Raw genomic sequence first — 27,693 nt, 5'->3', positions numbered from 1 at the left:
AAAAGTTATAATGTCGATGCCAAATCTCCATTTTGAATAAAAATAACAATGTTAAAGGATAGGAGTGTTGTAAAATTGTGAAATATTCAAGACATGGAAGAAATTATAAACTACTGATTCTTTGGCATAATTAAATTTGAGTAAAACCTAGTTTACTGCAGGTCCCAAAAAGGCAGAAGGGTTTAAAACTATGGACTAGGCTATATGTAACACCTAAGATAAATTTAAGATAAGTCTTTTTTTTTTTTCCATAGAACAAATTTCTCTTTGAACGAAAACTTAGCTAGAAGAAACTCTAAATAGAAATTCTGAATAATAAGTATAACCAACAATTATAGTAGTTAATCATTTTAAAGCAACTTTCACACTTATCTCATTTAATCATTTTTTTTTTATACTAGGTGGCTGTAGAAGTCTTTGGCCTTGTCCAACAGTTGCTTCCTTCAGTTGCCATTCTGAATCAGAAGTATGCACCCCCTGCATTCAATCCTAATCAGTCAACAGATAGCACCACAGGAAACCAGCCTGAACAAGGCCTCTCTGCCTGTACAACCTCTAATCACTATGCTGTCATAGAGAGCGAGCACCCCTATAAGCCTGCATGTGTGATGCACTACAAGGTGGGCACCAATGCCTAGGGACAGTTTAAACTTAAAGCTTGATTTGATGTTCTATACTGATACCTTAAAGGATACTTGGTCTCTGTTCAAGTATAACTTCTATATGTAAATAAAGAGAATCAGCAGGTGGTTAGACACTGTCAAATACACACCAGGGTTTAAGACAGTTTTTACTGTTAAAGAGTATAGTTTTATAGGGTTTAGGAAAGTTGTTCTCATATCTTTTTGTAAGTACAGGGCCATATGTAATGCTCAACTGCAAATAATATATTGTAATAGTGGATATCAGCATTAAAATTTAAAAATCACTTTTTTTGAACTGATATTATTTGTACCACAGCCTGAGCTCTGAAAATTTACATACCCAGTGTAGGATTTAAAATACTGTACATAATGTTAAAATGTACCTATAAAATATTTATAAGTATAATGTTGTTATTATAGAGTATCCAAAATCCTATTCCTTGCTTTCTAAATTGTATCACTTAAATTAAGGGAGAGAAAGAAAATTTGTCCACTTAAATTAATTATAAGTTTAAGTTTTATGTGCTTGTAAAATATTCAGCTTTTTATTGTAGAATATGGTAAACATATGAAAGGTCAGCCTAGTATAGTTTACCCCTTTTCTCCATCATCCCAGATTCAGCTGTTATCAACTCTTGGTCAAACCTCTCATTTATTCCCCACCCTCTTTGTCCCTTCCACATTCACGGATTTTTCACTATGTATCTCAAAATGTAAGGACCTGTAAAAAATAACCATGTTATTATCACACTTAAAAAAATGAATAATTCCTTTAGGTTATCAATTATGCACATTTTAAACTCTTTGAATTAGAATCCAAATAAGATTCATGCATTGGGATTGGTTATGTCTCTTAAGTCTCTTTTAATCTGTTGATCCTCCTCCATCTCTCTCTTTTTTGTTTCCTTGAATTTTATTTAAGAAACTGGATCGTGTGTTTTTCTGATAGGATCCTCTTCAGCTTGACTCCTGAGTCCTTTAGACACAGCCCTTGTAGTCATTCATAACATTCTCACTCTCTGGTGTAAGATGTTATAAGATGTTACAGGCTCTGGTATAAGACGTTATAAGAGCTTACCCATTTCCTGCCTCAAATCTGAAACCCACCGTTTTTTCAAAGTGCCATGACTCCTTTAAATGGTAATGAGTCTTTAAGAGCCAAAATATGGCACTGGGAATGCTCATTTCTCCTGGGTTGTCATTGTTTCTAGATATTTATAGTGTATAGAACTAGTACATACACTCACACATAAACACACATGTATTTATATACACAGGCATATATTATTTGTATATATATTTATGTATGTGGGTGTATTTATGAACAGACACATTTATGTGTATGCGTATTTTTTTAAAGATAAAATACCTCATGAGTTTGTACTGATGATACTCATTCAAAATAAGGACCACAGGATGTTACACCTGAATCTCCTTTCTCGTAACCGAAAGTTCCTGTTCTCTATGGCACCGGGAATACTAGAATTAGAAAATCACTTAATTATTCATTCACTCTTTGTGTGTGTGTGTGTGTGTGTGTTTTGTCTTTTGGGCATATTCCCAACTAGGAAGTACAGAGAAATGACCATGTTTTCAAAGTAAGTGGGTATGGTCAACTACTGTGTTTTAAAGTAAATTGGAATAATCCCTCTCTCTGTGATTATGCCGCTAATTGGACGTATATTTGGCATCATTTTATTTTATTTTATTCTAGATTTTTAGGAATTGCTTTTTAAGTTTTGTTTGATAATAGTTCAATTACATAGTTTTAAGTCAAATCTGTAAAACAAAGTGTATTCAAAGAAATCTAGCTTTTATTATCTCTGTCCCCTCATTCTGTTCCCTTCTTCCCTGTCATGTCTTCTTCTCAGGTAACATTTCATATTATTATAATTTTGTAGTTTAGCCTTCCATTATTTCTTTTAATGTAAGCATAGACACACAAATACAGATGCAGATGTGTATGTGTATTCATTCCTCATGTTTTTCAACTTTTTATTTCAAAGAATTTCAAACCTGTATAAAAAAGTAATAAGATTTGTGTAGTGAACACCCCCCTATGCCCTTGACTTGGCTTCGTTAGTTAACATTTTGCCATGATTGTTTTATTTATCTATATTTATTATTGTCAGACCATTTAAGAGCAGGTTGCAAACATCATGACCCCTCACCTTGTTCCTAAGAACAGTGAAGTTTCCTGTATAACCCTAATGTACCAATCGAATTTAGGAAATTTAACATTGAAACGGGGTTATTACCACGATAAAGAGTAGTAGTATATCATGTTATAAGCTCAACGTTTTGCCTTTTTTCCCAACAATGGTGTTCATAGAATCTTTTTAAACCCAGACCGGGATCCTGTCGGGTTCAAACATTGCATTTAGTTGTCAGGCCTCTTTGATCCCTTTTAATCTGCAGTAGTTCCTCAGCCTTCCTTCGTCTTTTATGACATTGGCATTTTTGAAGAACACAATCAGTGGTTTTGTAAAAGTATCCTTTTTATTTGGATGTAATTGATTGTTTTTTAATGATTAGATTCACGTTGTGCATTTTGGGTGGCAACACCACGTAAGCGATGTCCTGTTCTCCTCAGTGCATCCGATCAGGAAGTACTTAGTCACTTGATTAAGGTGATAGCTCCACCAAAAAAGCATCTTTTTTTCCCTTTGAAAATGTCTATGGGTAGATATCTATGGGTTAGAGACTGTGTAAAAAATACTGTCTTTCAACAAATTTTAGTATCCATTGGTTATTCTTACCCAAATCATTCATTACTATAAAGACGGTGGCTATCTAATTCTATTATTCCTCCCAGCTGGTGTTCTGTTGTAAAGGAGAATTTTCCCATCCCGTCCCCTTTAAAAATCTATTTATTTATTTATTTTATGTGTTTATATCAATATGGACTCAAAGATTCTCTTTTTTGCTCAGTGTTATAATCCTTTGCTGTCATTCAGTTTGATGCTCAAATTTTAATTGATTTGGCCAGGGAAAATCTGTCCAAGCTGGATTCTGTGTCCTTTTTCTGTGTTTTCATCAGATTTTGAGCACTTCTTCTTAGTTCCAGTCAACACCATTGAGCTCTTTTCTTTATACCCTTTTCATTTACGTATGCCACTGTGAATAATAAAAATATTGAATACTATATAAAATTAACAGTTTCTTGGCAAAAATTTTGTCTTTTGTTAATCCCACTGACATTAGGATAATCAAAGTACTTTATTCAGAAGTTGCTTGGGGTAGTTCATTTTATGTATATGTGTAAGTGGGTATATGATCAGTTTAATATAAAGTTAGGCTTATTTGTTTATTTGTACTTAATTTTTATGAGTCTTTTTCCTATCCTAGTTGATTTAATTTTACTTTTAAAATATGTGAAATATTAATATGGCTCCAGAAATAAAATTATACAAAATAACATACTCAGAATTATAAGTCCTTTTCCTTCTCTGCTTCTCACTTACTCCAGTAAGTATCCTGGTGTATCCTTCCTGCGTTCTTTTTTGGAAAAAATCAGAACGATAGGTAGATTGATTTAGTTGTAGTATTATTTTCCGTCTTTATTTTAAAAAGGTAGCACACTATGTATACTACTTTGTACTTTGCTTTTTAAATTTAACACTGTGTATAGAAATCTCTCCATATCCATTTAAAGAGACCATGCTCATTCCTTTTTTACAGACTCATAGTTCTCCACTGTAAAGACCTATCATAGTTTATTCAGCCAGTCTTATGTGTGTGAGCATCTGGGGTGTTTTCATTTTTTTTGCAATGAATAACTTTGTGCCTGCGTTTGGGGGTTTTTGTTTGTTTTTTTGTTTCCATATTGTTAGAAGCATATCTTCAAACTAAACTCCTAGAAGTGGGATGGCTGGGTTAAACAAATACAGAATGAGGAGCCTTGTGCTAGATAGATCTGGGATTGCTGATTCAGAGGGTGAATGCATATGTAGCTTTGCTAGATGTTGACAATTCCCTTCCATAGAAGTTACGTCTTTTTGTGTCCCACCAACAATGTATGAGAGTGCTTGTTTTCTCAAAGCCTCTCCAAAAGAGTATGTGGTTAAATTTTGGGCCTTTTGCCAATATAATGGAAGGAATGGTGGGAAAAATGGTGTCTCAGTTTAGTTTTAATTTACATTTATGTTATTATGAACAAAGTTGAGCTTTTTATTTAAATAGAGATTGTAAAAAATCCTATTTTGCCATCGTCCGAGGTAATTTTTTTTTAGATTAATATAATATTTGGGAAATTTCTTAAGGTTTATATCATGTCCTGCAACCAGTTCATAGTTTACTACTTGACATGGTCCTACTTAACTGTAATTTGACTACCATTACAGCATTCCTTCTACCATAATGGTGACAGAAGCTTAAAAGTGGCCTTAAAAGTATATATAATTATGTGCCATCATAATCTCATATATACAGTAAAATTTCAGGTTAGGAAAATATAAAAATCTAGGCTTTTATCAAGTGTATAAGTGTGTGTGTGTTTATATTTATTCTCATAATATATGAAGTTACAAAGTTTTTTTGTTAATGAAAAGAAACATTTGTAGTGGATACTATGAATGGTAGATAACCTAAAAGTGACTAAAACCTTACATGTTAATGATTTATTAATTTCCATCAATGTGTCTTTATATTTTACCTATCAAATTATATTGTCAGTTACCGACTTATATTCCTTAAATGCGTACTGACTGAAATGGAAAATTTATTATATAAACTCTTCCATAGGAAAGTCAGATAGCTGAATGTTTATGGAAATTAAGCAGCTTTGTAATTGTTTTTCTAATGATATGAGTGTGTACTTAAAAACATTAATGCAAATATTAGCTAGAAAGCAATAGATATTTCAAGTGAGGAGTCAAGACAATTGATACTGACCATTAATACCTTGATTTCTGATCACTTAATTCCTTACTTAAAGTTTATTTTACAGTATGTTGAAGGCATCATCTTTACAGTATGATGTCCTGTTTCTAAACTAGACAAAACGCTAAAATCTGATTCATCTTATGCGAGTGACTTCTTGCCTGTTGACCTCAGGTGACATTCCCGGAGTGTGTACGGTGGATGACAATCGAGTTTGACCCTCAGTGTGGTACTGCACAGTCAGAAGATGTCCTCCGCCTGTTGATTCCTGTCAGAACTGTTCAGAATTCAGGATATGGACCAAAATTGACATCTGTCCATGAAAATCTTAATTCCTGGATAGAATTAAAGAAATTTTCAGGATCCTCTGGGTGGCCTACCATGGTTTTAGTGTTGCCAGGTAAGTTATTTTTTTCTTTTTTGTTTTATATGGTAAAATATATGCATTTATGATAATTATGTTTAGTAAGGATACATCATTGAAAATGTTTATTTAATTTTTAGAAGAATTTCTTCAAGACCTACTCTGTGTCTGGATTGCAGTTGGGTAGTAAAGAAGACTCTCTGGGCATGGGGCACAACATGACCAAGTTTTAGGAAAGAGAATGTTTTGAGGATCTTGTGAGAAGAGATTAGCTTGACAAAAGCAGAGAGTTAATACTGAGGAGTAGCTGTCTGTGTAGTTGGGGCCAAACTATAGAAAAAAGTGGATTAGGTTTTTATTTTCCCAGTAAGTGCTAAATTTTGAGAAGTTACCAAGGACTTCTTCCTTTCAAGAGAACTGGTGAACCACCGAACCTACTGAGTTATGTGAAGTTATTGTTTTCGAGCTTGAGGGTGTATGTGGCCGGGTGGGTGGAGGCACTTTTGCTATTACAGTCTGTTGTTTTTTTTAACCAATTAACAATAACAACTCTTGTGATCTCTCAAACTAGTAGCCAATTTGAATTTAGAAACTTCTTTCTTCTAGTCTGACCTGCCTTGTTTGTTTGTGAAGAAATCAGACAAAGCCAGATTTTAGCCTAGAGAGGATTGCTCACTCTGAAACAGAAGAGGCTAACCTAGGTCACCTTAGTAATGGATGGATAATTGACAGTGATCCCTCGTGTAACTTAACTTAGGACATGTGATTAAGGAGAATTAGATCATAAAGAAAAATAACAACTGGCATGGTTTTATTGTTTCTACTGTCATTTTTAAGCACAGCTTTGTTCAAGTAGATATAAGGGCCCCAAAAAAGACTCGGTTTTTTTAGTACCTGATTTGTATTGCTACCTATCTTGAGATAGATAAAAGTAAGGAAATTTTGATAAAGTTGTTTCAGATTTTGAACTCAATGTTAGCTTTTTTCTTAGGAAATGAGGCCCTTTTTTCACTGGAGACTGCATCAGATTATGTGAAAGATGACAAAGCTTCTTTCTATGGTTTCAAATGTTTTGCAATTGGATATGAGTTTAGCCCTGGACCTGATGAGGTGAGAATGAATTTTCTTCTCATTCTGTTAAGGAAGATTGTGTTTCTAAGGGCTGCTGTTGCCTTAAATTGTGTTTGCTCTCTGTAGTCAAGAAGTCTGAAATTTATTTTAAGCTAAAGTGTATAATTTAAAATATTCTGTAGTTTAATTTTGCGCGGTGGTCTGGTTTTGCTACTTTAAATATGTGAAGAGAATGGAGTCTGTGCAACATGACCCAGCCTTTAAAGACTTAGTATAGTTGTGCCTGTTCCAAACCAGCTCTGGTAGCTATACCTTTCTAAGTAAATTATAGAACCTAATTTCACCATGGGACTAACTTAGTATCTCTTCTAAATGTTTCAAATCGTACAATAAAAAAAAAGTCAAGGTGAAAGACTGATCATGTTCCTTCAAAGTAATGAATGAAAAATTCTTTGGACAATGAACCTGTCGGTCTGAAACTTACAACCAGCATGAGACATAATATTAAATCTCTTACACTCTTAATTAACCATTAGCTCCTAACATATGCTTCCTTTTAGTTTCAAACATTACACTTGAATGCAAGTCACACTTTTTTTGATAATCCACATCATCTTTCAAAACTTTCATCTTCCAAACATTTTTTAAAGCATCTGATTTTGTTTTTGCAATTCTCCAGGGAGTCATCCAGTTGGAAAAAGAACTAGCCAATCTTGGCGGGGTTTGTGCAGCAGCTTTGATGAAAAAGGATCTAGCACTTCCTATTGGTAAGTGTGGTCAAGTACTAGGTGTTTGTTTATGATTTAAAAAATTTTTTAAGAATAGAATATGTTCATCGCAGAACATTCTGAAAATAGATTAGCAAAATGAATTCAGTAGTCACATATATTCATGAGCAACTGCTTAATATACTGGTTGTTTGGGTTTTTTAAATGGAGACTGAAGAGTATCTCTCTGGTTTTTTTATTCACACACATATATGCATACAAGCACTTTCTTATGTGCATACATGCTATGTGCCAGGCCCTGGGTTAAGCACTGGAAATAGAGTATTGAACCAAAAGCTTGAGATATCTCTCAGAAGTCCTAGTGGACATATCAAATAGGCGATTGGATGCTTATTGTCTGGAGCTCAGGGGACAGGTCAATAGAAATGTCATTTGAACGTAGTTGGCATTTAAAGACCGTATGAAAGAACCATATGAAAGATGAGCTAGGAAGAGAATGCAAATGAGAAAGAGAAAATAGCCAAGGGTCAAAGCTGGGACTTGTCAAAATTTCAAAGACAGATGGAACAGGAGGAAGAGGCTGCAGAAAAGACTGAAGCAGCAGCCAATGAGGTAGATGTAAAACCTCAGGAGAGTGGATATTGGTGGGATTTTTTAATGAAACTGAGAAATCAATTAAAATTTGTCATTGAGTTAAACTTGTTGGCTATTTATATACTCAAGAAGAAATTATATATATATATATATATATATATATATCAGTAAAATGAGAGAAATATAAGGACTTTCAGAGTGGGGTGAGAGAATGGAAAGTCAGGAGGGGGAGTCAGGTTGAGCGTAGATGGCTCTTCAGAAGAGTTTTCATGTGATGCGCGACAGAGAAATGAGGCAGTGGCCAAAGAGTACCTATTTCTAGGGTACAGGATTGTGTGACACACAAGTTGATTTATTATCAGAATTGTAAAGATGAAAATAAGGCTTAAAATATTTACTAATTCCATGATGTTTATCCACGGTCAAACATTTTATTTTTACAGTAGTTGGGAATAAAAGGCATTATTATTGTATTTCCCCAATTCTCACCTCCAAAAAAGTCCATCTGTATCTCTTCCCTCTGGGGCTACCCTTCCCACTTTATTCTTTCTTTCCTCCCTTCTCTTTCTTTACTCCTTTCTTCCTTGTCTAATCCCTTTCCTCTTCCTGCTGCCTTCCACCCTTCTCTGTTCCCTTGTTCCTGCTTCATGTTGACACATGATGAGGAGATGAGACAATGAGACATCTGTGTTCTATTCATAGGAGGGAAAATGGCACAGCCTCTTTGAAGGAGATGTGTCAACAGCTATTCAAATTTTACATGCATGTAGCTTTTGATGTAGCAATTTTTTATGCATACTTGCACAAATGCTCAAAAAAGGTATGTTGTAAGGTAGATTAATATAGCACTATTTGTGATTATAAAACCTAGAAGCAACCAAAATGTCTGTCAGTTGGGAACTGGTTCAATAAGCAATGGTAAGTAAGTCCATACAGTAGGAATGTATGCAGCCTGTTAAAAAACAGCAACAAAAAAGTAGACCTCTATGTCCTGGCCAAGGAAGATGTCCAAGTTATATTAATTAAGAAAAGCAAGCTGCGGAAGAGGGTCCCGTTTTTGTGAACATTATATTGTAAGTATATAAATATATGTGTATGTACCCACATGTGTGTACGTTGACACATATGTACATACACATTATTTGCACACAAAATTTCTAGAATAATACGTAAGAAACTGTTGGAAGGGGGTGGTAGCAGAATTTTTCATTCTGCACTTCTGCATACTTTGAATATTTCCCTTTGAATATGTATTACTTTAGTAGTAATATTTTATGAATTAATTAAACTATCAAAGAAAATTCAATAAATAAAATATATTCTACATCAAGCAGTAAAGGAGAAAATGGCTAGAGAATACAGTCACTATCTTACATTTTCCTCTAAGTAACTGTTGTTTACTAAAGGTAAAGCTCTTCTACAATATAACCAAACTAGAAAGGCTCGGATTCTGAAAAATCAGTTCCCTCATTTTTCTTTTTTTTTTGGTCAAAAAGTAAGTACACTAAAGTCAAAAATACACATTTGTGTACATAAATATAGTATATGTCTTTTGAAAATCACTTGATGGTTGCTTTTTGAGTATTGTCTTGAGAATTACAGCTTATATTCACACTGAAACTAGCATTTGAAAATTTAAACCACTGAGATTTATCCAGAACGATAATAGTTCTCTTCAATTTGGAATATCAAATTTGTGGGAAAGATGTCATGAGTGCAAAAGACTAGAAAGATAAACTAAGGATGAATATATTTTAGTAAACCTTTTCATTTACACAACAGGTAATGAATTAGAGGAAGACCTTGAAATTCTTGAAGAGGCTGCATTACAGGTATTGTCCTGATAATTGTAAGGGTAAACTTTGCACATTAATTTTAAGCAGAATTTCCACTCAGATCAACCTTATTTTTCTTGAACATAGCACTCATTCATTAAGTATTTCATTCCGTAATTGGCAGTTATAGAGATAAATAACTCATAATTTCTCCCCTTGATGGGAGAGACCCACCACATGAGCCCTTGTTGTACTGTGTGGTGGGTGTTAACTCTGGAGTGAGACGAAAGCCCTGCTGGAGGAAGAAGAGCTACCAAGTGCCAAGGGTCCAGGGGAAGGCTTTGCCCAGCGGTGGACATTTAAACTGGATCTTGAAAGAAGTTTTATTGACCAGTTAGAAAAAGGGGAAAAAAGCTGTTAGTGATAGTAATTTAAATAACATCTGTAGAGCACGTTATAGTTTACCATGTCTTTGACATTATCTGTCTATTTCTGCAATTACACTTTGAGGTCAGTATTTTCTCTTGTATCTTACAATTATAATAACTTCAGTTCAGAGACATTTTGTGATTTGTCTAAGAATTCAGCTTACTGAGAGATAAAGTCTAATATCCAGGTCTTCTAATATCAATACTTAGAGTTAATGGTTTACATTTTATTTATTTTCTGAAATGAATTGATCACAGCAGTAATAATAAAAACAAACATTTATTTGATCTTAACTATATCAATTACTATTCCAAACACTTTTCATATTTTTAACTCATTTAGTCCTCACAGCAACCCTATGAATTAGAGACTCGTATTTATAGATAAGGGAACTGAGGCACAGAGAACTTAAGTAACTGGCCCAGAATCACACAGCTAGTAAGCAGCTGGGGTAGAATTTGACCTCTGGCAGTTTGGTGACAAAGTCCATGATCTTGATCACTATGCTCTAATCATAGGGAGTCATGGTGTCCTCAATAATGTTAAGAAACTTCTGTGTCTTAAAAACCCACCAGCTTTTGTTTTTGTTTTTTCTTTTAAAAAAGTTAAATCTCTGTATCTTAAGGTACAAAAATAAAAATTAATTTAAAAAATATTTAATAAACATACTATGTGTCATATAACATTCTAGCTAAGGAAAACCATCAAGTAGCTCATATTATCATTACGGGGATTATTACGGCTTATAGACTGTCATTTAGGCCAGATATAAAGAGGTCTTTATCGTACCGCTGTAAAGAGAAAAGTGATTTCCCAAATTACCCACCGTTTTGGCATGTAAAGTCGTCACTGTGATGGTCTAACACCTACTGCTTGTTAGGCAGGTGGTGGGCATTTAAATGTGTTATTTAATTTAAATTTTATAATAACCACGGAAGAGATATCATTTGATCACCAGTTTATACATCTCACTGATTCAGGAATGGTCGGTAACTTGTTAGCTCAAGAGCACATAGCAATAACTTGTCCAGAGTCAGGATATGACCTCAAGTCTGTTTGACTTTAAAGATTACGACTTTGAAATTGCATGGCTTATAGAATGCAGAAGTTACTTGTTGTAGAAATTGATAGAAATGGAAATATAATGCTTCTCTATGAAAAATAGTATGTTTTGAAATTTATTCTATGGTCATTAAAAATTTTCTAGAGTTTTAGCCCTTAAAGCAAGTCTTTCCAAAATATAAGGCTTGCTTCTCATATAGGTGAGAACTAAAATTTCAGTTTTATCTGCCTTTTTTTCTTAACTTTCATAAGGCTTACACAGGCTAATGCAGTATATGTGCAGCCACAGTCAGACTTCCATCTACTTTTTGCCCAAGTCAAGACCTCGGTACCCACCTGCCCAAGAGAACAGGCACAACGTACCCATGATAGCTGCCAGTAATGGAGACACAAAAAGAGGGAGACCTTTACAGCTGTCTTCAAAAGGGAGCCCTGGCCCTGACAAATAGGGATGTGGCACATGTAGAAAGCTAGAGTGGGAGGAGATGCACCATTGCATCTAGCATGCAGATCTCTGATAAATCATTTCTTTTTTGTGGGAAGAAAGACGCTGGAAATATTATCCCAAGTCTTTCCCTCCTGAAAGTTTTCTACTTTATAGGCTAAAGGAGCACTGGGGCATGGGAAGAAAATTATTTCCCCAAAAAGGCCTATCTAAACTTGGGTGAAAATACAAAAAAATTCATGTAATTAAAGTTTTATATTTTAAAATATACAAATGTCAGATAGCCTTATCCACCAGAGGGCAGACAGCAGAATCAAGAAGAACTAGAGTCCTGCACCTGTGGAATGAAAACCACATTCACAGAAAGATAGACAAAATGTAAAGGCAGAAGGCTAGGTACCAGATGAAGGAACAAGATGAAACCCCAGAAAAACAACTAAATGAAGTGGAGATAGGAAACCTTCCAGAAAAAGAATTCAGAATAATGATAGTGAAGATGATCCAGGACCTCGGAAAAAGAATGGAGGCAAAGATCGAAAGGATGCAAGAAATGTTTAACAAAGACCCAGAAGAATTAAAGAACAAACAAACAGAGATGAACAATACAATAACTGAAATGAAAAATACACTAGAAGGAATCAGTAGCAGAATAACTGAGTCAGAAGAACAGATAAGTGACCTGGAAGACAGGATGGTGGAATTCACTGTCACGGCACAGAATAAAGAGAAAAGAATGAAAAGAAATGAAGACAGCCTAAGAGACCTCTGGGACAACATTAAATGCACCAGCATTCGCATTATAGGGGTCCCAGAAGGAGAAGACAGAGAGAAAGGACCCGAGAAAATATTTGAAGAGATTATAGTTGAAAACTTCCCTAACATGGGAAGGAAATAGCCACCCAAGTCCAGGAAGCACAGAGAGTCCCAGGTAGGATAAACCCAAGGAGAAACATGGAGAGACACATAATAATCAAATTGGCAAAAATTAAAGACAAAGAAAAATTATTAAAAGCAACAAGGGAAAAACAACAAATAACATACAAGGGAACTCCCATAAGGTTAACAGCTGATTTCTCAGCAGAAACTCTACAAGACAGAAGGCAGTGACACGATATATTTAAAGTGATAAAAGGGAAGAACCCCCAACCAAGATTACTGTGTCCAGCAAGGATCTCATTCAGATTCGATAGAGAAATCAAAAGCTTTATAGATGAGCAAAAGCTACGAGAATTCAGCACCACCAAACCAGCTCTACAATAAATGCTACAGGAACTTCTCTAAGTGGGAAACACAAGAGAAGAAAAGGACCTACAAAAGCAAACCCAAAACAATTAAGAAAATGGTCATAGGAACATACATATCAATAATTACCTTAAACGTGAATGGATTAAATGCTCCAACCAAAAGACACAGGCTTGCTGAATGGATACAAAAACAAGACCCATATATATGCTGTCTACAAGAGACCCATTTCAGACCTAGGGACACATACAGACTGAAAGTGAGGGGATGGAAAAAGATATTCCATGCAAATGGAAACCAAAAGAAAGCTGGAGTAGCTATACTCATATCAGATAAAATAGACTTTAAAATAAAGAATGTTACAAGAGACAAGGAAGGACCCTACATAATGATCAAGGGATCAATCCAAGAAGAAGATATAACAATTATAAATATATATGCACCCAACATAGGAGCACCTCAGTACATAAAGCAAATGCTAACAGCTGTAAAAGAGGAAATCGACAGTAACACAGTAATAGTGGGGACTCTAACAGCACACTTACACCAACGAACAGATCATCCAGACAGAAAATTAATAAAACTCAAGCTTTAAATGACCCAATAAACCAGATAGATTTAATTGATATTTACAGGACATTCCATCCGAAAACAACAGATTACACTTTCTTCTCAAGGGCACACAGAACATTCTCCAGGATAGATTGCATCTTGGGTCACAAATCAAGCCTTGGTAAATTTAAGAAAATTGAAATCCTATCAACCATCTTTTCCAACCACAACACTATGAGATTAGAAATCAGTTACAGGGAAAAAAACGTAAAAAACACAAACACATGGAGGCTAAACAATGCATTACTAAATAACCAAGACATCACTGAAGAAATCAAAGAGGAAATCAAAAATTACCTGGAGACAAATGACAACGAAAACATGATGATCCAAAGCCTATGGGATGCACCAAAAGCAGTTCTAAGAGGGAAGTTTATAGCAATACAGTCGTACCTCAAGAAAGAAGAAAAATCTCAAATAAACAATCTAACCTTATACCTAAAGGAACTAGAGAAAGAAGAGCAAACAAAACCCAAAGTTAGTAGAAGGAAAGAAATCATGAAGATCAGAGCAGAAATAAATGAAATAGAAACAAAGAAAACAGTAGCAAAGATCAATAAAACTAAAGGCTGGTTCTTTGAGAAGGTAAACAAAATTGATAAACCTTTAGCCAGACTCATGAAGAAAAAGAGGGAGAGGACTCAAATCAATAAAATTAGAAGTGAAAAAGGAGAAATCACAAGGGACACCACAGAAATACAAAGCATCCTAAGAGACTACTACAGGCAACTCTATGCCAATAAAATGGACAACCTGGAAGAAATGGACAATTTCTTAGAAAAGTATAAACTTCCAAGACTGAACCAGGAAGAAATAGAAAATATGAACAGACCAATCACAGGTAATGAAATTGAAACTGGGATTAAAAATCTTACAACCAACAAAAGTCCAGGACCCAGGTGGCTTCACAGGTGAATTCTATCAAACATTTAGAGACGAGCTAACAGCCATCCTTCTTAAACTCTTCCAAAAAATTGCAAAGGAGTACTCCCAAACTCATTCTACCATCACCGTGATAACAAAACCAGACAAAGATACTTCAAAAAAAGAATATTACAGACCAATATCACTGATGAATACAGATGCAAGAAACCTCAACAAAATACTAGCAGATAGAATCCAACAACACATTAAAAGGATCATACACCATGATCAAGTGGGATTTATCCCAGCGATGCAAGGATTCTTCAATTTACGCAAATCAATCAGTGTGAAACACCGTAGTCACAAATTGAAGGATAAAAACCATATGATCATCTCAATAGATGCAGAAAAATCTTTTGACAAAATTCAACACCGATTTATGATGAAAACTCTCCAGAAAGTGGGCATAGAGGGAACCTACCTCAACATAATAAAGGCCATATATGACAAACCCACAGCAACCATCATTCTCAATGGTGAAAAACTGAAAGCATTTCCTCTAAGATCAGGAACAAGACAAGGATGTCCACTCTCGCCACTATATTCAACATAGTTTTGGAAGTCCTAGCCACGGCAATCAGAGAAGAAAAAGAAATAAAAGGAATAAAAACTGAAAAGAAAGAAAAACTGTCACTGTTTGCAGATGACATGATACTGTACATAGAGAATCCTAAAGATGCCACCAGAAAACTACTAGAGCTAATCAATGAATTTGGTAAAGTTCCAGGATACAAAATTAATGCACAGAAAACAGAAATCTCTTGCATTCCTATACACTAAGAACAAAAGATCAGAAAGGGAAATTAAGGAAACAATCCCATTCACCACTGCAACAAAAAGAATTAAATACCTAGGAATAAACATACCTAAGGAAGTAAAAGACCTGTATGCAGAAAACTACAAGATACTGATGAAAGAAATCAAAGGTGACACAAACAGATGGAGAGATATACCATGTTCTTGCATTGGAAGAATCAACATTGGGAAAATGTCTATACTACCCAAAGCAATCTACAGATTCAGTGCAATCTGTATCAAATTACCAATGGCATTTTTTATAGAACTAGAACAAAAAAATCTTCAAATTTGTATGGAGACACAAAATACCCTGAATAGCCAAAGCAATCTTGAGGGAAAAATACTGAGCTGGAGGAATCAGATTCCCTGACTTCAGACTATACTACAAAGCTGCAGTAATCGAGACAGTATGGTACTGGCACAAAAAAAGGAAATCTAGATCAATGGAGCAGGATAGAAAGCCCAGAGATAAACCAGCACACCTATGGTCAACTAATCTTTGACAAAGGAGGCAAGGATATACAATGGAGAAAAGACAGTCTCTTCAATAAGTGGTGCTGGGAAAACTGGACAGCTACGTGTAAAAGAATGAAATTAGAACACTCCCTAACACCATACACAAAAATAAACTAAAGATGGATTAAAGAATTAAATATAAGACCATAGGAAGAACACTCTTTGCCATAAATCACAGCAAGATCTCTTTAGACCCACCTCCTAGAGTAATGGAAATAAAAACAAAAATAAACAAATGGGACCTAATGAAACTTAAAAGCTCTTGCACAGCAAAGGAAACTATAAACAAGACGAAAAGACAACCCTTAGAATGGGAGAAAATATTTGCAAACGAATCAACGGACAAAGGATTAATCTCCAAAATATATAAACAGCTCATGCAGCTCAGTATTAAAAAAAAAAAAACCCAATCCAAAAATGGGCAGAAGACCTAAATAGACATTTCTCCAAAGAAGACATACAGGCGGCCACGAAGCACATGAAAAGATGCTCAACATCTCTAATTATTAGAGAAATGCAAATCAAAACTACAGTTAGGTATCACCTCACACCGGTTAGAGTGGGCATCATCAGACAATCTACAAACAGCAAATGCTCTCGGGTGTGGAGAAAAGGGAACCCTCTTGCACTGTTGGTGGGAATGTAAATTGATACAGCCACTATGGAGAACAGTATGGAGGTTTCTTAAAAAACTAAAAATCGAACTACCATGTGACCCAGCAATCCCACTACTGGGCATATACGCAGAGAAAACCATAATTCAAAAAGACACATGCACCCCAGTGTTCATTGCAGCACCATTTACAATAGCCAGGTCATGGAAGCAACCTAAATGCCCATCGACAAGACGAATGGATAAAGAAGATGTGGTACTTATATACAGTGGAGTATTAGCCATAAAAAGGAATGAAATTGGATCATTTGTAGAGACGTGGATGGACCTAGAGACTGTCATACAGAGTGAAGTAAGTCTGAAAGAGAAAAACAAATATCGTGTATTAACACATATATGTGGAATCTAGAAAAATGGTACAGATGAACCAGCCTGCAAGGCAGAATTAGAGACTCAGAACAAACGTACGGACACCAAGCGGGGAAAGCGGGGTTGTGGGGAAGTGGTGGTGGGATGAATTGGGAGATTGGGATTGACGTATATACACTAACATGTAAAAAAATAGATAACTAGTAAGAACCTGCTGTATAAAAAATAAAATAAAATTCAAAAATAAAGTCTGTTATATGATATAAGAATATATATATAAAAAATAAATTAAAAAAAATAAAATATACAAATGTTCTCTTTTACCCAACAGGTGTGCAAAACCCATTCTGGTATTCTTGGAAAGGGTTTAGCGCTTTCTCATTCACCAACTATATTGGAGGCACTAGAAGGAAACTTACCACTTCAAATCCAAAGCAATGAACAGTCCTTTCTGGATGATTTTATTGCTTGTGTTCCAGGATCAAGTGGTGGAAGGCTTGCAAGGTAATGTATATTAAGTACTACAATGACTTCCTTTCAGAGCTTGCCTCAGTCTTCATTTCTGAAGAGAAATGAGAGGGGAGTTGTTAGGATGTTACAGTGCTGCCTAAGATAATCTAGTTTATGTGTTTTGGACTCGCCAAAATATGAAATGGTAGTTAATATTTCAAAATATTTTAAAAATATATAATAGTTGTTAAAAATATGTAGAACACCTGGTAAAATTGAGAAGTCTGGGTACTTGATGGTAGTATTTAATATGTGTACTAAACTCCTAAATTTATCACTATATTTATTTTAATATGAGGTTTTTTTCCAAATCTACAATTAATGCAAATATAAATTTAGAATTTAAATTAAATCATTTGAGGTTGTGGAGTTCTCATTTATTTTGTTGCTATCTGCTTTTTTGAGAAGATCAAAAGAAGAAATATGCTGACTTGTGATTTTACTAGTAAATATAGAAATCTGACTTCTTTCTGTCTTTAATTTTAAAACTACAGAGATTACTCTTTAGTTTTTTGGGTTTTTTTAAATAGTTTTTAGTTTAGTTTTGTTTTTTTTATAAATTTATTTATTTATTTTTGGCTGCGTTGGGTCTTCGTTTCTGTGCGAGGGCTTTCTTCAGTTGCGGCAAGTGGGGGCCCCTCTTCATCGCGGTGCGCGGGCCTCTCACTGTCGCGGAGCACAGGCTCCAGACGTGCAGGCTCAGTAGTTGTGGCTCACGGGCTTAGTTGCTCCGCGGCACGTGGGATCTTCCCAGACCAGGGCTCGAACCCGTGTCCCCTGCATTGGCAGGCAGATTCTTAACCACTGCACCACCAGGGAAGCCCTACTCTTTAGTTTTTAAAAACCAAAATGGTGATTGGAGAAGAATAGAAAATCTTTTAACTCAGCCTCAGTGCTATCTTTATGGACTTTTTATGTAATGCATGGCAGAATTACTCATTACTCATCTCACAGGACAACTTGAATGTAGATCATGGATATGATGATCATGAATTCAGGCATGGATATCACGAAGTACAGAAAATAGGCCAAATTTACATGGAAGGGAGGGTAGTGAGGGAAGATAGTTAAGAAATTGTGTGAAGGGAAGCAGCCGCATAGCACAGGGAGATCAGCTCGGTGCTTTGTGACCACCTAGAGGGGTGGGATAGGGAGGATGGGAGAGAGATGCAAGAGGGAGGGCATATGGGGATATATGTATACGTATAGCTGATTCACTTTGTTATACAGCAGAAACTAACACACCATTGTAAAGCAATTATACTCCAATAAAGATGTTAAAAAAAAAGAGAAGATAGACAACGTATCTTTAACCTGCTTGCTCTCCAGCAAGCAGAATGTCACTTCTGTCCCTGCCTTGACAGACACCCTGCTCTTTCCCAGGCTTTCAGGTTGGCAAATTCAGCAGGCCTCCCTTAAAGAGTGTATTTGGGACTTCAAAGTATATGCAACCTAAATTCATTTTCTTATTTTAAATCAGCTATAGTTAAAATTTCAAATTTCCTGATTTTAAAATTATTTCTATTTTATTTGTAATCATCAGAAATCTTATATGCTTCAGCATATTTTTTAATGAATTTGTCATTAACTATTTCCAAGAGAGACACTTGCGGTCATTCTCACAGAATCAGAAATGAAGATACCATTTTAGCATTTTGTTTGATATAAGTTTTACTCATTTGGCTTAGTTTCATGTTAATCACTGAAGATGTTGATGAATGTTTGGTTTTTTGTTTACTTGTTTTTTTCATTATTGCTAGGTGGCTTCAGCCAGACTCTTATGCTGATCCTCAGAAAACATCCTTGATTCTGAATAAGGATGACATTCGTTGTGGTTGGCCTACCACCATCACTGTTCAAACAAAAGACCAGTATGGGGATGTGGTACACGTTCCCAATATGAAGGTAACTATATTGGGATTGTATTAGTAGACAACTATGCACTGACTATTGTAACTAATAAAATTTTAGAAATGGCAAGTGCTTAGAGTCCACATGCAGTACCCTCTTTAGATATACATAATGAAGGAAGCCGAAAAATTGTTGAAATGGCTTGTTTATATTAATCAGTACTCAACTTTCCAAGGTATATATTTTTTGGTTTGTTTTTTTGCATTTTGCTAGGTGCTGTGGTGATTCAAAGGAAGGGTAAGAAAGTGTCCGTACAAAGAGTGCTAAGCACACAGAGGGAAGGCCATTGATACATAAGTGATTGAATAAATCAGTGAAAGAATATATTTTAAAATTTTGTACCGATCTTTTAAAAGACTCAAATACATTTTGCATTTGGTACTGTTGAAACCTGTTGAAACAAACTTTAAAATATGATATTGATACTTATTAAATAAATTAGAAATACATAAATTTGGATTGTAAAAGAATGAGGGTTGGAACTAGTCATGTGCTATATTGAAGGATATAGTTCTTTGGATACCTTTTCCCTGAAACATGAATTAATAATGACATTTTAGAGCATATTGTAATGCATGATATTAAGTCCTTTGTGATATAATCTATTAATTAAATATCTTATTTTAAACTTTTATTATATTTCTGAAAATAGTCAATATTGAACAAAAATTTGTATAGGCAATCCTTAGCCGCCCCTGCCCCCCAAAGTTGTATTACAAAGTGATTTGGTTGTTTGGAACTTAGAGTTGATTAAGCCACAAAATCTTTTTTACTCACAGAGCAGCTGATTTTACCTCAATATTACTTTTTTTTTTTTTTTAAGACTTTTTTGATGTGGACCATTTCTTTTTTTCTGTCTTTTTTTTTAAATAAATAAATAAATAAATTTATTTATTTATGGCTGCGTTGGGTCTTCGTTGCTGCACGCGGGCTTTCTCTAGCTGCAGCAAGCGGGGGCTACTCTTCACTGCAGTGCGCGGGCTTCTCATCGCAGTGGCTTCTCTTGTTTCAGAGCACGGGCTCCAGTGCTTGGGCTTCAGTAGTTGTGGCACACGGGCTTAGTTGCTCTGCAGCATGTGGGATCTTCCCAGACCAGGACTCGAACCTGTGTCCCCTGCATTGGCAGGCAGATTGTTAACCACTGCACCACCAGGGAAGTCCCAGAACTATTTCAACTACTTGATTTATACCATGAAGAAGCACAGTGCCACTGGAGCCTCTAACTTGACTCATAGTTAAAAAAGACAGGAGACATATAGTTCACATGTCTTAAGACCAGTAAGTAAAACTGTATGGAAAAGTATTTGACCCTGATACTAAACAAAAATCAGGCTCTTTACCAGTGGCTTTCAAAGTTTTGGCCATGACCCCCAGCAAGGATTTGCATTATGACCCAAACGTACATATATAGGGTGGAAGAGTATGTACTCTTAGTTACATACAATATACATAATACACATACAGTATGCTGCACTCTTATATTTTCCCTATATCTTACTTTTTTTTTTTTTTTAATAAGTTTAAGCTAATTTTATTTATTTATTTATTTATTTTTGGCTGTGTTGGATCTTCGTTTCTGTGCGATGGCTTTCTCTAGTTACGGCAAGCGGGGGCCACTCTTCATCGCGGTGCGCGGGCCTCTCACTATCGCGGCCTCTCTTGTTGCGGAGCACAGGCTCCAGACGCGCAGGCTCAGTAATTGTGGCTCACGGGCCCAGTTGCTCCACGGCATGTGGGATCTTCCCAGACCAGGGCTCGAACCCGTGTCCCCTGCATTAGCAGGCAGAGTCTCAACCACTGCGCCACCAGGGAAGCCCTATATCTTACTTTTTAAAGGACGATAACACCCCATCAAAGCAATTTCAGGCCCGCTAAGAATTACCCTTTAGAATGCAAAAAGCGTCACAGATTATAAGAAAAAAATTGAACAGAGAAAAAAGTAATTCTGAAAGTGATACAAAAAATCACTCCACTCAAGGACAGAGTTTTGATCACAATACAGTATACATTAATATGTTGAGGGGTTTGTGTATTCACTGATGAATTTCTCACTTAAGTGTATGTAGTGAGTTGTTAAATCCAGTCTTTGAGCCCACAGTAAGTTCCTTATTCATGTGACTACGTTGTAGTTACCATTTTCCAGGTCGGCATAACATTTCATTTCTTTTTAATGTTCATACTGTTATGACTATAGTATATGTTCAGCTGTATTTTCCTGTGTTTCCACCTTGCTTTGTTGTCTCTTACTCCATTCTGGTACCTGGGTTGTTTACATCTTACATTTCAGAGTCAGACTTTATGCTTTATCTTTTGTTCTCCTCTTTGGGTTCTTTTTTTAGCCACATGATCTCTCTCCTTCTTTACTTCCTCTTTTTTTTTCCTACATATTTTGCTTCTTGAGGGCGAGAAGCCCTAAATCTCTTACTCAGTATGCTCAAGTTCATATCAGATTTATGTCTAATTTAGAAACCGTATCTAGGAAACTCCAGTAAATACTACTTAGGAAAAGTGATTTGCATACCTCTTGATGTTTAATTTATTATATCACATTATCATATTAGCTGAAAACAAAATTAGTTCAATCTGTTTTGTTTTCAGCCTGATAGCACATGAAGTTTTAGGAGCATTTTAGACTTCTCAAAAGCTATTGAAGTATCCTTATGTAGTAATAACCAATTATTTGGAACATAAAAGTTGGTTTGCAGATAATATTTCAGTGAGATCCAAAATCCTTTTTAAAGCAGCAAGTGTTATTGGTTTTTTTTTTTAACTTATAAAATGATTATTCCAAGGAAATCTTATTTAATGAAAAGAGAAAGTTGTGTAGGAAATAAAAGAATAAAAAATTTTACAAAGAAGCACAGTTTATGAAAGAAAACAGAATGGTTATCATTTTCTATCTCAGTACTCCTAGAGTATGAAATTATTCAGTGATTTACTTCAAGGTTCGTAGTACATAGGCAGATGTACTTCTACTGTTAATTTACTTAGGGTAAATATAGTCGTTTAAAGAAAGATTAAACCAAAATAGTACGTATAAAAATAGTGGCTATAATTTTAAATCAAACGTCTTAGAATTTGGAAGCATTTGCTTTTTCTTCCTTTTTATTACATTTAAGTTTAAAGCTTTTAATGGTGGCAATGTACATGAGCTGAAGAATTTTACCATGTATCTTTAAACTTCTGTGTTTTAAATGTAAGATGGGTTTTTAATATTTCCAGAGCATTATATCAATCCAAATACTGATTTCTCATAACCCCAACGAAAGATTGTGGTTATTTAATGGAATGTATTTGCTAGCTACACTTAACTTTATATATAGACACTGAGAGTCTCAAACTACTGACTCCCTAGAATGGCATTAATAAGAATAATACACGTTAAAGACATTCCACATTTCTGGGGTGTCTCTCAATTACTTAAGTAGTATTGTCACTTTCTTTTATGCAATCCTTTCTATTTCTGTGAAGAGCTTGTTGTTGAATTATCTGTTCTTGCCAACTACAAAAGTAGTGTCTGAAAAGAACAGAAGAAATTTTGGGTGACCCTCAGAATGATAAAGAGCTAAAGTGGTATTTAAATTGTTTGTAACTTTGTGGTTGCCTAGGGATTGAGTGTTTTTTGCCAATGCATAAACAAATAAATAACAATAAAATGTGTTGTTATAATTCCTGGAAAGTATTTCTGAGTATTGTTTATGAGACAATTTATACTTTCAGTGTTTTAAAATGCCTTAGGAAGTCTGTTCTTTGCATCTCTACAGTAAAGTATAGATAAAAGATATCCCCATATTGAAGAAGCTGAGTTGGAAAGTTTAATTATCGATAGGTTGCTCAGCTCTAATAGTTCGTGTTGGTGACAAAGCTAATAATACTCTTTTTGCAGAGTAAATAAACATCTTTAAGTTTTAGGTATAAGATTTGTTTTATTAGCTGTTAATTTCTAAGATACCTATCGATGGAGTACTTTTTCTTCTGCAAAACAGTATAGCTAAAATTGAGATCAGTGCTTTAAAATATGTGAAGATTGCTGGCAAGTATTTATACCTGAATTACCGGATAAAATAATTTAATGTTAGTCCCTGCAAGAAGGTAGATTCGTTTGACTATCCTTTCCTGGACTTTATTAATGGCGGCATTTGTTTTTGTTTTGTGTTTTGATATTTATGATTATTTATTCCCAAAAACAAGGCCTCTCTTTTACACTGTGTTCAGGATCCCTATTGAGGTGGAACCATCTTGATCATTCTAGCAATGTTAAATAATCTTTGAAAGGAATGCCCAAGAGGGACGAGTGGTAACATAAAATGTATAGAATTGTGAGTTTATAATTGTGTAAATTGCTTCTTTTGTTGTGTTATGGACAATTATATAATAATAGCATTTGGTTCTTATAATATCATGGTTAGGTGGAAGTGAAAGCCGTTCCTGTTTCTCAGAAAAAAACATCTTTACAACAAGAGCAGGTAAAGAAACCTCAAAGGATTCCTGGCAGTCCTGCAGTAACAACTGCACCTTCTAATACTGACATGACTTTTGGTGGGCTGGCATCACCAAAGCTGGATGTTTCATATGAACCAATGATTGTGAAGGAGGCTCGATATATTGCCATAACAATGATGAAGGTAATTTATTTTACTTATCAGAAAAATTTTATTTTTTCACTGTTCATTCATTTAACAGACATTTCAGTGATTCAAACTCAGAAACAAATCACAGGTCTAGAGAGTTGTTGATAGATGTCAAACTTGCAATGTTTTTTTAAGGATAATGTTATTTTCCTACAAAGAGGATTTTCATTCATTTTTGGCAGAAGTCTAGAGAGGTTTCCAGTTGTAGATCAAGTTAATTCAGTCAGAGATTGAGATGTTTGGAAACTGGATTTCATTTCCTGCAAAAGTACTTGTCTATTTTCAATTTACCAGTACTCCTAGGACATAGCCCTTCAGGGATTCAGAGTTTACCTAGGTCCCCTTTAACTTTGGGTTCTTCCAAATGCCAGGCTCATCTCTTTGGGTTTCTTACTTCTTTAGGCTTTTTAGCTCTTTGGTGCCTTTAGACAGATTTCAAAAAAAAATTTTTTTTGTCCAGCTTTTTTAGTTATCTTTAGAGGCAATGTTAGTCTAAATTATCAAGATGGTTGTTATTTGAAATAGAAGTTAGGAACTGTGCTATTTTCAGAGAGCAGTGGTGAGCCATTGAAGGCTTTCAGTTGGAGGAATGGCATGACTACATTTGTGTTTTATAAAGATCATGGTGGAATATGGAGAATGCAGTTGGGAGGATAATGAAGAGACATGGTTTGGTTTAAGTCTCTTTAGGAGACTGTTGACTTAATCTGGTGAGATATACTGATCCCTCGGACTAGTGAGTTGTCAATTAAGGTAGATTCAAGAGATATTTAGGATAGATAAGACTTAGTGGCTAATGGGTATGAGGTAAAGAGAAGGAGGTAGGAAATAAAAAATGGAGTTCACATTTCAAGCTTGAGTAGTGAGATTGATAATGTTGGAGAAGGGGCAGAGTTTGGCTGAGGAAGATAACAGATTCAGCTTTTGATGTGATGAGTTTTAGATATCTCTGAAATATCCATGTGAAGATACATAAAAAGAAGTTGGAACTACAAACCTGAAGTGATCACAGTCTTACCTCAAGAAAAGAATTGGAGAATCATCAGTACTTGTATTACTCATGAAATTATGGAAACAGATGATTTCTATCTAACGTGGTGAGAGGAGAGGGAAGTTCCAGGACTGGGTCCTGAGGAACATCAATATTGGTGATTCTCAAACATTTGTCCACATCAGAATCATCTGGAGCTCTTATTTATTTATTTTTATTAATTTTTTTTAAAATAAATTTATTTATTTATTTATTTATTTATTTATTTTTGGCTGTGTTGGGTCTTCGTTTCTGTGCGAGGACTTTCTCTAGTTGCGGCGAGCGGGGGCCACTCTTCATCGCAGTGTGCAGGCCTCTCACTATTGCGGCCTGTCTTGTTGCGGAGCACAGGCTCCAGACGCGCAGGCTCAGTAGTTGTGGCTCACGGGCCCAGTTGCTCCGCGGCATGTGGGATCCTCCCAGACCAGGGCTCGAACCCGTGTCCCCTGCATTGGCAGGCGGATTCTCAACCACTGCACCACCAGGCAAGCCCCTATTTTTCTTTTTAAAATAAATTTATTTATTTATTTTTGGCTGCATTGGGTCTTCATTGCTGCGCTCAGGCTTTCTCTAGTTGCGGCGAGCGGGGGCTACTCTTCATTGCGGTGCACGGGCTTCTCATTGTGGTGGCTTCTCTTGTTGCGGAGCATGGGCTCTAGGCACGTGAGCTTCAGTAGTTGTGGCACGCAGGCTCAGTAGTTGTGACTCGTGGGCTCTAGAGCACAGGCTCAGTAGTTGTGGTGCACGGGCTTAGTTGCTACGCGGCATGTGGGGTCTTCCCACACCAGGGCTCGAACCCACGTCCCCTGCATTGGCAGGCAGATTCTCAACCACTGTGCCGCCAGGGAAACCCCGTGGAGTGCTTATTTAAAGTGGAGATTTTCCTACCATCCAAAGATTTAGATTCAGTAGGTCTGAAAAGAGGTTCCAAAATTCACGTATAAAACAAATATGCAGAATGATTCAGGTTCAAAAGCTATACTTTGAGAAATATTGATTTACAAGATAGATATATTAAAAAAAAAAAAAAGAAAGAAATGAAAATGGAAACAACAACATTGGCAAGAATACTAGCCAAAGGGCTAGTACAAACTAGGACACCAGCTCTTACCTTTGCCACTTTTCCCACCATGATGCATATGGCAACTCATTTCATCCTCATAACAAACCTATGAATGACTGTTTCTTATTCCCATGTTACACATGTGGAAACTGAAGCACAGAGAGGTTGAATAACTTGCCCAAGGACACACAATGACAGTCGATGGTTCCAGATTTGACTTTCCTACTTCCCCCAACTACCTTATGCCATGTCCTGAAAGTCACAGAAAGCTGTTTAAGATGGGTTAACAATGTTATGCTGCAGAGTGAAGTCTTGAAAAGGATCTAGCAGTGATCAGTGATCTTGGCAGGAGCAGCTTTAGAGGCATAGTCATTTGATTAATTTGTCGATGAAGAGGAAGTGAAGTTATGGAGGCAGAGAAAGGAGCAGGCCATTTTATTTTGATATCAGAGATTGAACAGTTCTGAGTAACATCACAGGTCTGTGACTTTTGGTACGAGTGGCTGAAACAAAGTTGAAGTTGAGATTATTGAGGTTGAAGAAATAAAGGGACTGAAAAGCTAGAGTTTTGGATGAGTTGTCCACGATTAAAGAATTTGAAGCTAAATATTCTCATTCATTTCAACTTTTTTTAAAGAGATTTAGTTTCTGGACTCCCTACCTCCCTAATTATTCTTTTAGTTTCCTATGAACATACTTAGGTTTGTATAATTTCTTTTGAAAATCTAGTTACCAGAACTGAATTCAGTATTTCAGGAATGTTCTGAGAGGCCCAGGTTAAGGCAGTTACAGAATACCATTCCCAAACTCTCTCTTTGACATATTAATTCACATTCCAGGAAAGGGGATTCTCTTATATCAACCATTCACAGATACCATGTGCTACCCAGTAGTGAACTAAATTTGGTGGAGGATGTAAAAGTGAGATATGATCTATTCTTTCATTATTAAATAGAATAATATGTATTTGAGGGACATTGGTGGAGTAGAAAACCCATTGTACTGTGAATCTGGAAACTTGCGTTTTCCTGCTGTTAACACCTTTGTAATCTTGTTAGACTTACCCTTAAATTGCATTTTCCTCATTTGTAACTTTTTAGTAGGTGACAGAAGCTAGGTCATTTCTAGAAATCACTTTCATGAAAATAGCGAGGGTGGGGCGAAGGAAGGGGGCTTGTGAGTGGTGTGGGTGTGCTTCTCTTTGCTGTAAGTATAGTAGTAGTTAGAAATGAATGAGCAATTGGAGAACTTTACCTGAACCTTGAAAGGTTAATTTGGAATTGCTGCAGAAATATAAAAATATTGGAAATAATGTGACAAGTTTCATGTACCTACAACCCATTTTTATCTTTACATTTCACCAAACTTTTTCAGATCTTTTTGTTATTTCTGTTAAGAAACAGATTGTTAACAGTACAATTGCAGCCCTCTGTAAACCCTTCTCCCTGGACCCATTCCCGTCCCTTCCCTAGAGGTAACCA

General features: G+C 35.7%; 1 protein-coding gene across 6 annotated transcripts in view; it reads left to right on the top strand.

The window, feature by feature from the left end:
• Positions 1–27,693, top strand: part of MYCBP2 (MYC binding protein 2) — a 269,085-nt gene that overhangs the window by 152,074 nt on the left and 89,318 nt on the right. For all 6 annotated transcript variants that reach the window (XM_059903372.1, XM_059903374.1, XM_059903373.1 and 3 more), the window contains 8 exons: positions 402–620; positions 5,700–5,925; positions 6,881–6,999; positions 7,640–7,727; positions 10,065–10,114; positions 17,399–17,571; positions 19,338–19,482; positions 23,898–24,113. In XM_059903372.1, coding sequence (XP_059759355.1) covers positions 402–620; positions 5,700–5,925; positions 6,881–6,999; positions 7,640–7,727; positions 10,065–10,114; positions 17,399–17,571; positions 19,338–19,482; positions 23,898–24,113 — 1,236 coding nt within the window. The remainder of the gene's footprint in view (positions 1–401; positions 621–5,699; positions 5,926–6,880; positions 7,000–7,639; positions 7,728–10,064; positions 10,115–17,398; positions 17,572–19,337; positions 19,483–23,897; positions 24,114–27,693) is intronic.

The sequence above is a fragment of the Balaenoptera ricei genome, chromosome 18 (assembly GCF_028023285.1).
Source record: "Balaenoptera ricei isolate mBalRic1 chromosome 18, mBalRic1.hap2, whole genome shotgun sequence".
In the NCBI taxonomy this organism is placed as follows: domain Eukaryota; kingdom Metazoa; phylum Chordata; class Mammalia; order Artiodactyla; family Balaenopteridae; genus Balaenoptera; species Balaenoptera ricei.
Note: the sequence above shows the minus strand (reverse complement) of the source record. Positions and strands in the feature narration are given on the sequence as shown.